This window comes from Convolutriloba macropyga, unplaced genomic scaffold, assembly GCF_964194025.1.
Source record: "Convolutriloba macropyga unplaced genomic scaffold, txConMacr16.3 SCAFFOLD_3519, whole genome shotgun sequence".
NCBI classification, from domain to species: Eukaryota; Metazoa; Xenacoelomorpha; order Acoela; family Convolutidae; genus Convolutriloba; species Convolutriloba macropyga.
This window is the reverse complement of record NW_027450193.1, coordinates 6,895-21,875: the sequence shown is the minus strand read 5'-3', so window position 1 is coordinate 21,875 and position 14,981 is coordinate 6,895. Positions and strand designations below refer to the sequence as shown.

The following is a 14,981-nucleotide window of genomic DNA, read 5'->3' as shown; positions in this document are numbered from 1 at the left end:
GACCAAAACATTGACGAAATGAGTCAGAAATTTTCACGCCTCCAACGTTTAAAAAGGACGCTTTTGGCGTACAAATTTAATGAAAAGCGCATTCTTGTTTCATTCATAGCATGTACTGCCTTGAGACAGGAAGTTATTAAATATCAGCAATTGTTTCAGCAACGAAAAAGAAGAACAAGCAAAAAGTATGGAGACATAAAGTTTCAGTTCTAAAGATTCTTATATGACCCATTTTGTCCTTTTCTCCCTTTACAGGGCATTTTAAACAACCAAAAAACAATAATTTTTTTTCATTTGCGTCATAGCTTTTTAGGAGCATTGCTGTCAGTGATTTGAACAAAACCGCTTAGAAATTTAAACATAATTTCTGTTGTAATATGCGGATCTTTTCTGTTACTACCGTCAACCCCAAACCCCTCCCCCACTCCCAAAGAAAAACCCACAACGGTACTGTGGGAAGGGGGCACCAAAGGAAAACAGTAGATCCCCAAACATTAAAAGCAATTACGTTGTTTCAGATTGTTACCAATTTTCCTTCTTTAAGCTTAAACTTACGAGTCCCCAACTTACGAGTTGCGGAGTTGTTCGCCCTTGAAAAAGAATCGGATCTCAGGTGGGTCTGGGGAGGCATAGGCACTGCATTTGATCATGAGGTTTGAGTTGCTGTGGTACTGGATCAAGTCACTCATCTGGTGGGCAAATCTGGGTCCAGCTGAAGCAGAATTAAGAAATTACTCTAGTCCAGATCAAAAGTTAACCAATTTCAATGTCATCTCGAGATGTCATCTTGATGTAGGAGTTAAGGGTAAATCGTCTGGAGGGCTGGGGGAGGGGGGTTTAAATATGTAAGGCTGAGGGTACAATTTGCAGAAAGGGGTTAAAATAATGGGATCTATTCTGTTTCGCCTCCCCCCCCCCCCAGTGTGTTTCACGCCCCCCACTTACAAATTGTGTGTTGTTATATAGCACGTCACTATGTAAGAAACTAGCACGTGCGCCGGGGGGGGGGGCGTAAAAAATATAAGCTCACTAAGCTGGGGGGGGGGGGGGGGGGGCGAAACAGAATAGATCCAAATAATGGTAATGTACGAGTGCCTCCCCCGACAGTCAATTGCAGAATAAGTGAAAAATGCAATAGTTTTAAGCAACGTTTTCCTTTAAAAAATATCCATCCGGTTGGACGCCGGTTGAAGGTCTTGTATGATTAAATTATGTCATTCAAGTTCATTGATTTCGAAGAATTGGTTCGAGTCCCCGTCGCCTTAATAAGTACTGTTCTCTTTACAATATAGAAACTCATAACTTAAAATAATACTCATAACTCATAACTTATATTGAAACTTATAATATTTACAAAAATTGTCAACTTTTTATAACTGGAATTCAGTGTATTCATTTCATGCGTGTGAACAAGAAAAACTTCTTTACAGAAATAACTTGCGGGTCCAAGACGTTCATCTCATTCTTGGGAAATCAGTTGATTCACTCTGGAATTTTAAAACATCTACATCAAATAGTATTTTCAAATTAAAAGCTTTGGAAGTTAGCTGCAATTAGGCGTTGGTTATAACTGGTTATGGTATTGAGTTCATTGATCAAAAATAGCCCGAACACATAATTAACAAAAACGCGAAGACGGCAATCAACAATTATATTCAGAATTGCTCACTAAAATAGCTTTTGGTTGCAGGGCACGCAAGCAATTCACTTCTTACTCCCAACCCACCCCCCCCCCTTCGGGTCAATATTTCCTCTAATTAAGACCTGAGGGTTTAAATGACCTTTAACCTTTATTCAATCTCAAAAGTGCATCAATGGTGGCCTCTTTTGTTCCCATTGTGTGGGTTGCAAATTGTCTGGATTTGATCAGAGGTTGGGGTTTGAAAGGGGAGAGGGCCCTTTTTACTCCGGGCTTATATTAGGAGAGGGAAAGGGAAAATTAGCTTTGTTAATTCAATTTGGAAGGAAAAGGTGCGTGAACAAGTACAATAGCAGTACAAGAGATCTGGGAGAGACACTGCAGTAGAGCGGTGGGGGGGGGGGGGGGTGGGGTGGGGTGGGGGTTCGACTCCTTAAATCGTTATTCCTATACCTGTAGACAAAAATCAACAGAATGTGATACTGATACGAAAATTCTTTGCACGGAGTGAAAATGTCAGCTGACGACGTCAATTGCTTTCTATAACAACTCGGTTAAAATTAATAAAAGAACCGAAAAATATAGCAAGATTTGCTGCCGCAAAATTTTAACTCCAAAATTATTCTGCTCGTGAGAACGTATAAATGGCAACAAATAAAATCTTTTGAAAGGATTGAAAAATAAGGATCAATAAAAATTTTTTCGCAATAAACAATTTTAATTCGATCGATACTCTTGAAATTTTTTAACATTTATTTCAGTAGTCTTCAGTTTCGTCTCAAGTTTTGATTTATGCTTGTTCTTAATTATTGTGTTCATTTTGCAGTTTGAGTTAAAGTTCTGAAGCATGTGTTTTAAGTCTGTCTCCCACCCCACCCCACCCCGGTAGATAATGACCCTCCATATTTGATATTCGATCGAGTATCGATCGAATTAAAATTGTTTATTGCGAAAAAAATTTTATTGATCCTTATTTTTCAATCCTTTCAAAAGATTTTATTTGTTGCCATTTATACGTTCTATTATTAAGCTATGCAAATTATTATTAGTGCAAAAAATAAGAATATTGGTGTTTTTACACATGGCAAATGATTAGATAAGTTATATTTACGGTTAGAAGGAAACATTTCCTGTTTTGTCTCATCAATTAACGAAAAAATTAGCAAGTTTCATCATAAAAGCATGCCTGCAGGCTAATATTTCTTGAACAAATTGGAATATAAATTCTTGTTATCAAGTTTCACTACAAAAATATGTGTTTTGCCATCTCAAATTTGTCTTTTTCTAATATTGGAACATAGTCAAAGAGCGATACCATTAACTACCCATCAACCCCCCCCCCCCAGATTTAACCGAAGCTCTCCCTAAAAATCAGTCGCTGCAATAGGAGTCATAAGATGCAATGATTGCTTGGGAATGCTTTCCTAATTGGATTACCTCGCCTCCCTCTCTCTAATGGAGAATAACAGTTTATACTCTTCCTTCCCCAGTTCAACTCCATTCCTATACTTGTACACAGCGCGTGCTAGGGTAGGGTGCCTCGTGTGGGGTGGGGTGGGGTGGGGGTATATTGGAGGGGAAATGGGTAAATTGGATTAGTGGGAACCCGCGGGTAGACATGTCATTGACTATTACATATTCAGGGTCGTACGAATCATGAGCAAGTACTTTCCAGAAAAAAAGTGAATGATCAGATTCAAGGATTTAGAAATAAATGAACCGTTACAACTGTACATTAGACTACTGGTTTTGAACCCATCGAGGTAATAATGGTTTGAAAATGAAACTGGTAGACCACCGATGAAACTATTAAAAACTTAGCCGACAGATTAAAAACAAGCCAATTTTTCGCAGTGACGGCATCAAAGTCACATGACCTACTCCAGCTGAAACTGTTTTTTAAAAAAGTTCCTAAGTACACTTTGCATCAAATATACTGAACGGCGACAAAAAGTTAGAACCCCCTATTTTCACAAAGCAAAATTCATTTTTGAGGCAACTTAAAATCACACTTTAATATATATATAAAAGTAAAAGTAAACTTTAGTATATATATGTAAAAGTGAAATTTTACTTTGTGAAAATGGAGGGAGGGTTGCTAACGGTTGCCATTCAGTTTTTTTAGCAGATACACCAGTAAATTTAGCCACATTAAAACAATAATAGTTTGTGAAGAGACCTGGAAGTTATACTAATATTACGATGTTAAATAACTAATCTTATGACTAATTTTCCTATTTGAAAATGACATTCTAAATACATCAAAATTTATAACTTAACACTTCAGAAATTAAGAGTTAAGAGAGCTTTTTATAACTAAAAACTATTTGATTACCAAAATCTTCCCAGTTTATAACTTTGAAATTGGATCTCTCAATTGGGCTAATTTATCATATCGGTTTTAGTGCCCAAATGCGGAACATTATAAAATACTAAGTGGTTGTTTTGAGGATTTTCTGGAAATTTGGAAGTTTCCAAAAGTGCCGCAATTAAAGGTGTTCTTAGGAGTTATAAAGTGATAACTAATTTAGATACCGCATTCCAGTCTTAAGCTCCAAAGCCGTTAAACCTCGCATAGTTTGGGTTTGAGAGGGATTCCAGGCGATTAAACATGCCAAACGGAGGCACACGTCTCAACCAGCGCTCCTATCAGATCCAGTTACCCGCGAGTACGACTTGAATAGGAGAAAGTTAATCCTAAACAATCTTCCTCATATTTCAAACAACACACGGCTCAAATTCCTCCCTGTGCGTGAATAAACTCCCCCACTATCAATTCCAGAGGCGGCCGGCACTTTAAATCCGACAGAGCCTAACTTGGGTTTAGTAGGGCTCAATTTATTTCTGTAATTGCGCACCGGGCAATAAAAAACAATTTCCTATTTCATAAAGAGGGATGAAAGTAAAGAAGGTGATTAGTCAAGTGTGAAAAATGACTTTCTGGTCACTTATTTCACGCTGATATTTGACACCGCTATAAGCACGCGTTTAATCATCCGCAACCCCCCTCCCCCTCCCCCTCCCCCTCCCCTCAACCACCTATACACCCAAACATCCTAATCCTAATCAACGATGTCGTGACAGTATGTTGTTCCATTATTATACTGAACATCAAACGTAAGTTATCACGCTACAATTTTAAAAAATAATATTCAATTTTCGACCAAACATTTCAGCAACTTGCAAGCTTGCAATCACTTTTTGGGAAATGTCTCAAAGTGTAATTTTTTTCACATTTATTCAACATTGACAAAATTTTCATGGGTTAAACAAAAGAAAGAGATACAACGCGAATAAAACGTGAATTTATCAACATTTTCTTTTTGTTCTGTCATGATTCGACAAAGTTTTTTTGACATTGGAATATTTGATAAAATAGCGCTGTCCAGTTTCTTCGAACACTTGCAAAAAATCGGTGTAACTTCTTGTCAAACATTGAACTGTTACTACATAAAAATAGTGCTCTTAATTTTAAAAAGCTTAATTTTAATGTTCAATATATTTATTGAGCATTTCTTTATGAACTTTTCCTATTCAACTTTAACATCGGTTGCCATTTTATTCTAATTTGAATGGAAATGAAATAATTGCCAGTATTTTGTTTACATCAAAGGTAGGCGAAATCACCTGAAAATCAGGTTGCGGCACAAAACGCATGATTAAATTCTGAAAAATGAATAAAATTGAAAATTATGAACAATTTAAAGGTCACTGAACTCTTTTTTATTCCTTTGAGATAACAGAAATAGCTGAAATGTGGGAATTAATACGTAAAAAGTGACATAAGAAAGCACTTTATGAGCAGTTTTCAAACTGTGAAAATACGGTTTAGAGAGTGCTTGTATCAGTTAGTTATTTTGTTTATCTTTTATTTAGTTAGTGCGCTAAGATGAATTTACACATATAATACACCTATAGACGTCCTTAGCAAATTTTAATTAGATTCCTCGCGGAAAACAAGACGGGGAAAAGATAACGGGGATTCATCAATTCGTAGGAAAAAGCGATCAAAGTCTTATTAAGGTACATGTTAAATTTAGTTAGCACAGTTAAGATATCGCTAGTAAAAGCAAACTCAATGAAGCCTGGATGTCAAACTAATTTTTATTGTGTTTTCATAGTTATAAAAAAAATAATAGCTTTTGATGATACCATGGTTCAGAACAACCGATCCTGATCCTTAGAAAAAACTTTTTTAAAAAAAGCAAATTTGAGGGACCATTAATTGTTTACAAATATGGAACCCGAAATACTGATGCAACGATGAAAGAGTGCGGAAAAATTATGTTTCTACTTATTAACTTTCAAATGATTAATTTGAATGATGCTCAGTTTATTGCTACAGATAACAAGAACCATTAAACTAATATCTTACAAACTAGGGCTGCGACACAAAAAAATATAAATTTCTAACGTCTAAGAAAAATTAATTCCCAAACTAAAAACGTTTTTATATATCTGAAACATATGGTTTAATGCCAACGGTGAAATATGAAGACACGGAAAAAGTGGAAGGGTGAGGTTAAATTTCATATCTCTATCATTTGTAAAAAAGATTATGATATGCTCCCTTACAATTTGACTAGGGGGCTAAAAAATCATAAAGACTTGTTTGAATTTATTGTAAACTCCCCCGAATCATAAAAGTGTATTGTAAATTCTGGACTGGTAAAGATTATACAAATAATTTTGTATCTTCTGATTGGTAGGTAGCAATTATAGCCAAATTACAATAAAACTTTTGACTTTATCATAAAGGAGTAATGTGATTTAACTGAATTGACTATCTGAAATAACCCATACTTTATCTCAAAATGTTTAATCCTATCAGTATAAAGACTTCTGAGTTTCTGCCAAGTAACGCTATTTACACGATGGAAAGTGACATGTCACTTAAGTCATTCATTTGCATCCAATGGATGACGATATGCTTCTTTTACCATTTGACAGGAGGGTTACAACTCATAGGAACTTTTCTGAATTTATTGTAAACACTTCTGAATCATGAAACTGTACTGTAATTTAATTATGGACCCCTAAAGATTATGGAAGTAGTTTTGTATCTTCTGGTTGCCAACTGTTGCCAATAAAACTTTATGAATAAATGAAACTTTACATCATAAATGATTTATGTGACCTAACTGAATTGAATATTTGGAGTAACCCTAACTTTATGTCAAAGTGTTTAGCACGATCAGTATAAGGATTTCTAGGTTTCTTCCAAGCTACGCTTTTTAAACGATGGAAAGTAGATGGACCCCAAAAGAAGTGTCAATTTAAAAAAAATCAAATTTAAAATTGCTGAAAGAGAAAGAAGCTGTTTTTTTAAATACTACTTCAAAAATTTACCCATAAGATGAGAGAGCATGCTAATACTATAAGACATATGACAAGGGAAAAATGAGCAGGCATATATTATTTGCATATTAATTAACTGTTCCGACATTTGGGGGAAATGAGGGAACTTATATGCGAGGCAGGCTTTTTTTCTTCAGCCAAATCTTGACTTTTTAATTACGCATCATACAGAAAAAAGAAAGACATCATGTTGTAGCTCCATAATTTAACTTTTATTTCCATAAAAACTTTTGCTTTTTTAGAGTTTTGAAAGAGGTGAACACTTTACTATTTCGATGGAACAATTGAAAAGGAAAAAAAAACATGATTTGTTGAAGTTATTTTTCAAATCTCTGTACTTTGAAATTGCCATTTGAACTGGTTTTGCTGGTGAGCGGTCTTTTTAGTAAAATGAAAAACAAATGGTTTATTGATCGCAAAACTTCTCAATTAATGAACCAAAAGTTTTTGTTAAGTGAAATTAAGGAAGAATTATTTCTTAATTGTTATTTAGTTCACATAAAAATTATAAACATTTTTCATTTCTTTAAAGAACATTCCAAAGAGTGATAGATCCAACGTAAATTTTCAGAAGAAATGGAAAAGTTACTTTTTATTTGACACTAATTGCAATATAAAATATTTTCGAAAGCTAAAATTAGGTTGATTAAAACTAGCTAGTAAGCTATCTCTGAGATTTAAAAAAAAATAATAGGCCCTTGGAACATCCATGTGCTCTTGGAACATCCAAGTTAACAGAATTTTTTCGACAAACTTCAAAAAGGTTCATTTCAAAATTTAATGTCAAAATTACGATTACCGATATAATTGCCTCAAAAAGTCAACACCCAGTCTTCTAGTAAATAGAACAAAAATACGTTAATGAAAAGTGACGAACTTCGAGTAAAATCTAACTGCCGAAATGAAAATTTTTAAAAAAATGTTTTTTGTTGTTGAGTGTTTTAGTGTATGTGTGTGTGTGTGTGTGTGTGTGTGTGTGTGTGTGTATGTATGTATGTATGTATGTGTGTGTGTGATGTGTGTTGTGTGTGCGTGTGTTTGTAAGTTTTTTATGTGTCTGTAATGGCCTCCATTTCATATAATAAGTTGCTTTTGGATGCTCCCAACCAATTCTTTGGGAATCTAATGTTGTTTTCGCAACCTTGAGAGGTGTGTTGGAACACTGTTTGCTACGCATAGACTCGCACGAGCCATCTTGTTACGAATCCAAACGGCAAAATAAAATGAGGACTGGGTATATGATTGAGAAACTGAAAAATACTTCTGTTTCCCATCCAAAGTTTCATTCTCTAATCACAAAATGATACAATAATTTCTCTGCCTAAGTCCTTCAGAAAACTTAATGGCTCCAGACAATTGCAATTGGAAAAAAGAACGAGAGACTAGTTTCTTGAAGAGTCCCCTACTAATTTTAGAGAGGTAAAGATGCGGAGATTTCCCGACATGTGGTGGCAAATAAATTATTTATCAGCAAAAACTAGTTAATGAGTTTGAGTAAATCCTGATTTGATGTGATCTCAATCAACGTATCACAAAAAAATGAAAACTGGTATATGTTTTTCAATACCCCCTCCCTTTGAGTGATTTTATACCCCACTTTAAAAGTTGGTGGTAAAAGCAGCACAAATTTGGTGGATGTTAGGGGGTCTAAGCAGGTGCAATGCTGTGAAAATGTACCAGTTTTGGATTCGAACCAGCATCTCTTACTTGCAAGCCTAGTGTGCTACCCATTTACACCAACTGGTCTTAAGCTCTTGAACTTGGGCGTCTCTTATAACCCGTTCTCACGTTCTTTCTTGTTCCTCAAGGCTTCATTTCTCTTGCCAAGTATACGTTGAACAAGTAGAGCTTCTTGTCAAGCTATGTCAAGCTTATCTTATGCACAATTTACATTAGGTTGTTCTCTCTCAACCTTCTAACAGTGGACAAAAAAGTTTAAATTTTTATATTTTATCTTCATTAAACTATTGGCCAAAAAAGGAAGAAACTGGCTGGTTTTGCTATGACTAACTTTTGATTTGTAGCCAAGATGGAGCACTGGTGACGTTGATATTTCTATCCAGGGGATTAGCAGCCAGACATGAGTACTGTCCCTCGTCCTCAATCCTCAGACTGGTCATATTCAGTTCGTGTCTCACAATTCCGTCCCAAGTCACTTGGGAAGTAGCGACCATGTTTGGTCTGGTGTCCAGGTCTATGGGTTTTTGTTCGTATAACCAGGATACTTTTGGTTCAGGGTTTCCCACTGGGGCGATGCAGGAGAGAGTGATCCGTTTGCCCTCTATACCCTCAATTAGAGGTGCGGGTGCTGCTCGGAATTTGTCGCCCAAACCTGAGATTATAACATTCCTTCAATGACCTAATAACTGATTGACAATGGCGTTTTAGGGCATGAAGATTTTTTCCGTCAAAATATCTCGAACCGTTTTGTGATTGACGACTATGAGACTTTCTCAATGACCTTATCAGAGTAACGTGAACTGTACTGGACTGAAAAAAAACAGAAGTTTTACTTTGAACTTTAGTTTGAAGCTTAAAATCTGATGACATAGGAAAATTCTAGAGGCTAACACTACAGAGATCTTATCGATCTAAAAAGCAAGTGTTTCAAGGAGGAGTTACGATTCTGCACACACCATAGTTCTCACTACATACGACAGTTCAGTAATGGTTGTGTGACTCTGCTTGAAGTCACTGAGAACTTCTGGCGTTTATCGAGAACCGCGAAGCAGTTCGAGATATAGAGTCAGAATTTCGAAGTGACTTCTGCAGAGTCACTTAACCATGCTTAAAACACGAAACGCGCACGATTTAAAATGACGAAAGTCAACGAAATTCAACTTCTGGCTAAGTAGGAACTTCTGGCATTTTGACTTCTGGCACTGCATACTTTCGGCATTTCAAAATGTGCACGTGAGTGCTCTAAAATCTGGTAATATAGGAGAATTCATCTATGGAGTACAGAAGCTATACGCCCGACGATTCCTGAAAGAATATGAACCCGGGTTCCAAAAAAGTCTTACTCGAAATGGAGAGGGAAGCCACTTGACTTGCGACTGAGAAGTTCGCATTGGACACCAGACAGTAGTAATGGCCAGTGCTGGTCTCGTCAACGTAAAACAGCATCAAGTCACTGCCCAAGATAGCGTGGGGTTTAGAACTGCCCCCAAAAATACCACCCCCACCACCACCCGACGAACCCCCACCCCCACCTGATGACAGTTCGTCTACTGAAACATAAACACAGCATTAAACAACTAAATAAACAAAGCTTGAATAATTAATCAATAAAATAAACGCTAGACATATGAAAACTTGTATCTTTAAATGTCGTCACTCCGATCAGAATTTCAAAACTTCAAGATTTTCAAAATTTCAAAAGCTTAAAAGGAGAAATATTTTCTTTTCAATTGTCAAACATTTTTTGTTTTCATTTTTGTTTTCTAAACAATTTTCTTCCATTTTGTCAACTATCTTAGACCAAGTAAACTGCATTCTAAACATAGCCATAGATTAATAGGTCCCGCCCCCAAAAATGTTGAACAAATTCAAAATTTGGGCTAGGGGCGTTGCCCAGTTAATAACCGAATTCAAATAGGCTCAAAATGGGGTTAGAAAAACTCTACAAGAACGTAATGAGTTAATTAACAAATTATTTGCTTGACCAAGTCTTCGAAATAAAGTGAGAAAACTGAAGCGCCTCTGAGGCGCACATGATTGTCTTGAAAGTGAATGTGACCCCGTTTTAGCCCAGAAAACGCCCACTCTAATTGATTGCGACTTCAATTAAACATTTACATCAAACAGACTCCAAAACTAAAACACTTTTCTAACAGACCCGACGGCGCCGCTAAGCATTTGATTAAATTTTCAAATGCAAACTGTGTTTTTAAAAACCCGCCGATATGGTGCGGTAAACGTTTGAATTTTTTCTACATTTCTCTGTTTTCCCGGTTTTGACTCCTATTAAAGCGGAAAAAACAATCAGAAAATTTTTCTCAAAAAAAATAGCTTTGGAAGAATAATCATGTGTTTTTTTTATGTGAGATTTGAATAAGATAATAATCTATAATACGATGCTGCAATATTAGTATTTTTCCTCAAGAATGTTTTGGAACCCATTTTTTGGAAATAAAAACTCTCATTTGGTGATCTTTGAAACCCTAGGCAAGTATCATAATACATGCGCTTGTTATTATGAATAATTGTGGGCACATTAAAAGAGGACTTATTTATGCATCTAGTTATGAGTTTGTTAACTTTACTAACCATAGATTATAAACGATAAGTTTTACTGTCGAACCAACAAACTCAGTTTGCTATCGATACTTCTCAAAACATTCGCATTATTGATCACAATTCACTCGCTTATTTGTAGATCACTGATCAATAACTCTTAATCTATTTATCTCCCAAGCCCCCCCCCCCCCCCCCCCACTGCACGGTCGATCGGTGCCACAATAAGTGCTAATACGGTTTACAATTACAAACAAAAGCTGAAATTAATTCGTACAATGACTTGCTGAGTCACAAAATCTATCAAATTTACTTCACAAAAAATCGCATACCAGAAAGTCAATGATCAAACATCACTATAAATTCAATTTTAAAATGCTGACAATTAAAAACAGATAAAAAGTTGGTAAAAAGTTTCGACTGCATAAGCTTGTAAGCTCGTTGTGTAGTTGTGTCAAAATGAGTTACAAAAATAGTAACTATAACAGGAAATGATTTCTATCACGCATCTCAACAGGATAACAGATTTTTAAAAAAACCATAAAGTTATGCAGAAATGTTCAAAACTCATTTCAATATTTCACTATTTGATTTCGTATGCGCGCCGTATCGCTGAACAGGAAGATTTTTAAAAAACTTTTTTTACAGTTTTAAGTTTTAATGTTTCATGAATTGGTTTTCGACAACTTCCGGGCCTTTAAAAAGTCCAATTTTTGAAAATTTTTTTTTGAAAATTTTTTAGACGAGTTTCATGACAAGTTGTAATTTTATCAATTTTTAAATTATGAAGGCAGCCCGGGCCCGGAGTACACTTAAATTTATCGCTCAAGACTAGTGAGTGAAATGATCAATAAAATTGGCACCTCAATTTATTATGATTAAGAATGGACAAGCCACATTAATAAACAGACAGCGGCATTTACAAACATTTATGATATGCAAATCAACTGCTGTGTTTGCCTTTTGTTTACGACAGTTCAAATTATCAACAGGGGGGGGGGGGGGGGTACCTCAGTTGTTGTTTCTACTGTTATTGTTAGTAACTGCTATATACGTTTAAAACGATATCGAGAACATTTTTTGAAATAACTTTTCGATTATCAATTAATTTTTCCGATTTAATTTTTCCGAGGTGGAAAACAATAAAATTTGAAAAGGTGTAAATAAAACTGCCGATGTCTAAACTAGGGAAGAATGCCTATTTTCTGTGATTATTCCCAAGATGATGACAGTCCACCCCTTATTTTTTTGCTCCGAAAGATATATCCCTCAACCACACTAAATTCTTACGGCTGTGCTGGGGTCAAAAGGTCAATAAAACCACCAATTATAACTTACTGGGTAACTGGTCACGGTACCAAGTGACTTTTGGGTACGAAGTCGACTGTAAATTTGCAGCAGTGTCCTTTTCCTTGTTTTTGTTTACATATTTGTTGTTGTTTTTGTTGTTCTGCGAGATGGATGATAGGGTGGTGTCTGTAGGTGGACTGTTTTGACTTTGGTAGTGGTTGTTGTGTTTCGAAATGTCGCATGAGAATCGGACAGTGTCACCTGTTAGGGCTATTTTGTCCCTCGGTCCTCTCTCTATCACGGGCAACAAGGGCAAATCTATCACACACAAAACACAACAGAGATTGTATGCACATAATACTAGTATTTCCCATTATAAACCACTCCCCCCACACACACATACACACACAATGAAATTTTAACCCCCCATTATGATATTACCATGATTGGTTAGGGGGGGGGGGGGGGGGGGGGTTGGTTCCAGTCCTTTTAGCCATAAATATTTGCTGTAACTACAAATAAATAATTTTGGTCGCAGCTACAAATTCGATAAAAAGCTATTTTTCAATTTCAAGTACACACAATTGTTTCTAAAGTTAGTTTTTCTTACTTACTTTTATTTCTGTTTTTTATTTCTTAAAGTTTTATTTCTGCTTTTTTCATATTTTTCATAAGACAAAACGCCAACGTTAAAATTGCTGTTTTTACGTAAATGTAATTTCAGTATAGTACTGTAAAAATAAAATTTCAGTATAGCACTAGCATGTGTATAGATGTTGATCATTTTGTCAGTTCAAATTGGACAGATCATTTCCTGACTTTGCCCGGGTAATTACAACTACTAATCGTCCATTTATTCATGCTAGATTTAAAGGTGATTTGGAGCGATGACCTCAAATGGCTCTATCTAGATCTCCAAAGTCATGTTTGTTCATCAATAACAAAAATTTCACACACAAAACTGATTACAGCGATTACACACCGCTAAACGAGCAATCACAGACTGCTAGTTACCTGACCGTTATTAGAGAGAACTATATGTCATTAATTTAAGAAACAATTATGAACGTTAATGTTGCTCAGGTAAGGTGTCAGGACACTATCAAATGCACGAAAATAACCAAAATATACACATTATTATACACTATTGTTTAAAATAAGAAAAGGATCTTCTCCGTTTGTGTCCCCCCCCCCCCCAGTACGTTATGCGCCCCCCAGTTACAGAGAACGTGTCATTACATAGTAAATCATTATGTAAAAAATATTGCGCGCGCGTCTGGGGGGGGGGAGCAAATGATATGCGCCCACTAAGCTGGGGGGAACAAACGGAAAAGATCCAAAAAAAATTTTAAAAAACTGATGAACGTAAACATCAAATTTCCAGCTTATTGGGTATTTGGTGTCGGGTATTCTGGTACATTAGATATGTTTGTATGGGGTAAATTGTCATGCAACCTAACTCGATGAGACTTGAAAGGACATAATTGAAATTCGTTATGTACCTCAAGTAATGGTTAAGTGACTCTGCTTGAAGACACTGAGAACTTCTGGCGTTTATCGAAAACCGCGAAGTGGTTCGAGATATTAAGTCAGAATTTCGAAGTGACTTCTGCAGAGTCACTTAACCATGCTTAAAACACGAAACGCGCACATTTTAAAATGACGAAAGTCAACGAAATTCAACTTCTGGCTAAGTAGGAACTTCTGGCGTTTTAACTTCTGGCACTGCAGACTTTCGGTATTTTAAAATCTGCACGTGAGAATTTTAATGAAACAGATAGGGTGGTATACTAACATTGTCTAGTTGTGAGAACAATACTCTTTCCAAATACAAGCGATTGTTGTCTCTTCTGAATTTGGGTAGTTGCTGGTGTTCCATATTGTGAAGTTTGTTGATTATGTTTTTGTTGTTGTTGTTGTTCCACAGTGCAGTAATAAGTCCCACTATCGTACCTCCCGTTAAAATTTGAGATGACAAGAGAGCCATTTGTGGTCAGTTGTTTGTTCATTGACTTCAAAGCTGAAAACACAATTACTTCACATCAAAAAAACGTCACAATAGTTGGTTGCTAACCATAAAATGGTATAAACTTTATTTTTTGTATAGTTCACGTGACTCAGTGCCTTTAGCAGAGGTTCCTAACATTACTCGAAACAACGACGGGGGGCTAATAATTTTTGTCTGATTGGGCTAAAACTTGGACATTTTTTTTGGGCTAATTTTTTTTCTCAGCATTAAAACAGCTTTAAAAATGTTACGCTTGAAAATGCTCTCATGTACATGATATAGCTTATACATCTGCAATGAATATTGCTAATTAGGTTGAATAATTTCCTCGAGAAAAAATTTCACCTTGGAATCCATTTTATGTTGATTAAATATGTGATGATGTTAATTACATATGCCCTAGAGGACAAAATTATATTGCATTTCAAAGAAAATTATAATTGTTTTCCA

General features: G+C 35.8%; 1 protein-coding gene across 1 annotated transcript; it reads right to left on the bottom strand.

Annotated features, from left to right (window-relative positions):
* Positions 1 to 550: 550 nt before the first annotated feature.
* LOC142355696 (protein sax-3-like) lies at positions 551 to 14,544 on the bottom strand. Its single transcript, XM_075407777.1, has 5 exons — positions 14,319 to 14,544; positions 12,572 to 12,841; positions 10,021 to 10,227; positions 9,009 to 9,329; positions 551 to 712 (listed from the first exon to the last, which is right to left on the bottom strand). Exons 1-5 carry the CDS (start codon positions 14,530 to 14,532, stop codon positions 567 to 569), a joined length of 1,158 nt encoding a protein of 385 aa, XP_075263892.1. The 5' UTR covers positions 14,533 to 14,544; the 3' UTR covers positions 551 to 566.
* Between the last annotated feature and the right edge of the window lie 437 nt (positions 14,545 to 14,981).

Excerpts from the sequence above, each read along its gene's own strand:
- LOC142355696 (XM_075407777.1), bottom strand. The coding sequence starts at position 14,532 with ATGAACAAACAACTGACCACAAATGGCTCTCTTGTCATCTCAAATTTT. Across the intron at positions 10,228-12,571 it reads GTACCGTGACCAGTTACCCA|TAGACGAACTGTCATCAGGT; the intron begins GTAAGTTATAAT and ends TTTATGTTTCAG. Across the intron at positions 713-9,008 it reads ATCTTGGCTACAAATCAAAA|CTGGACCCAGATTTGCCCAC; the intron begins GTTAGTCATAGC and ends ATTCTGCTTCAG.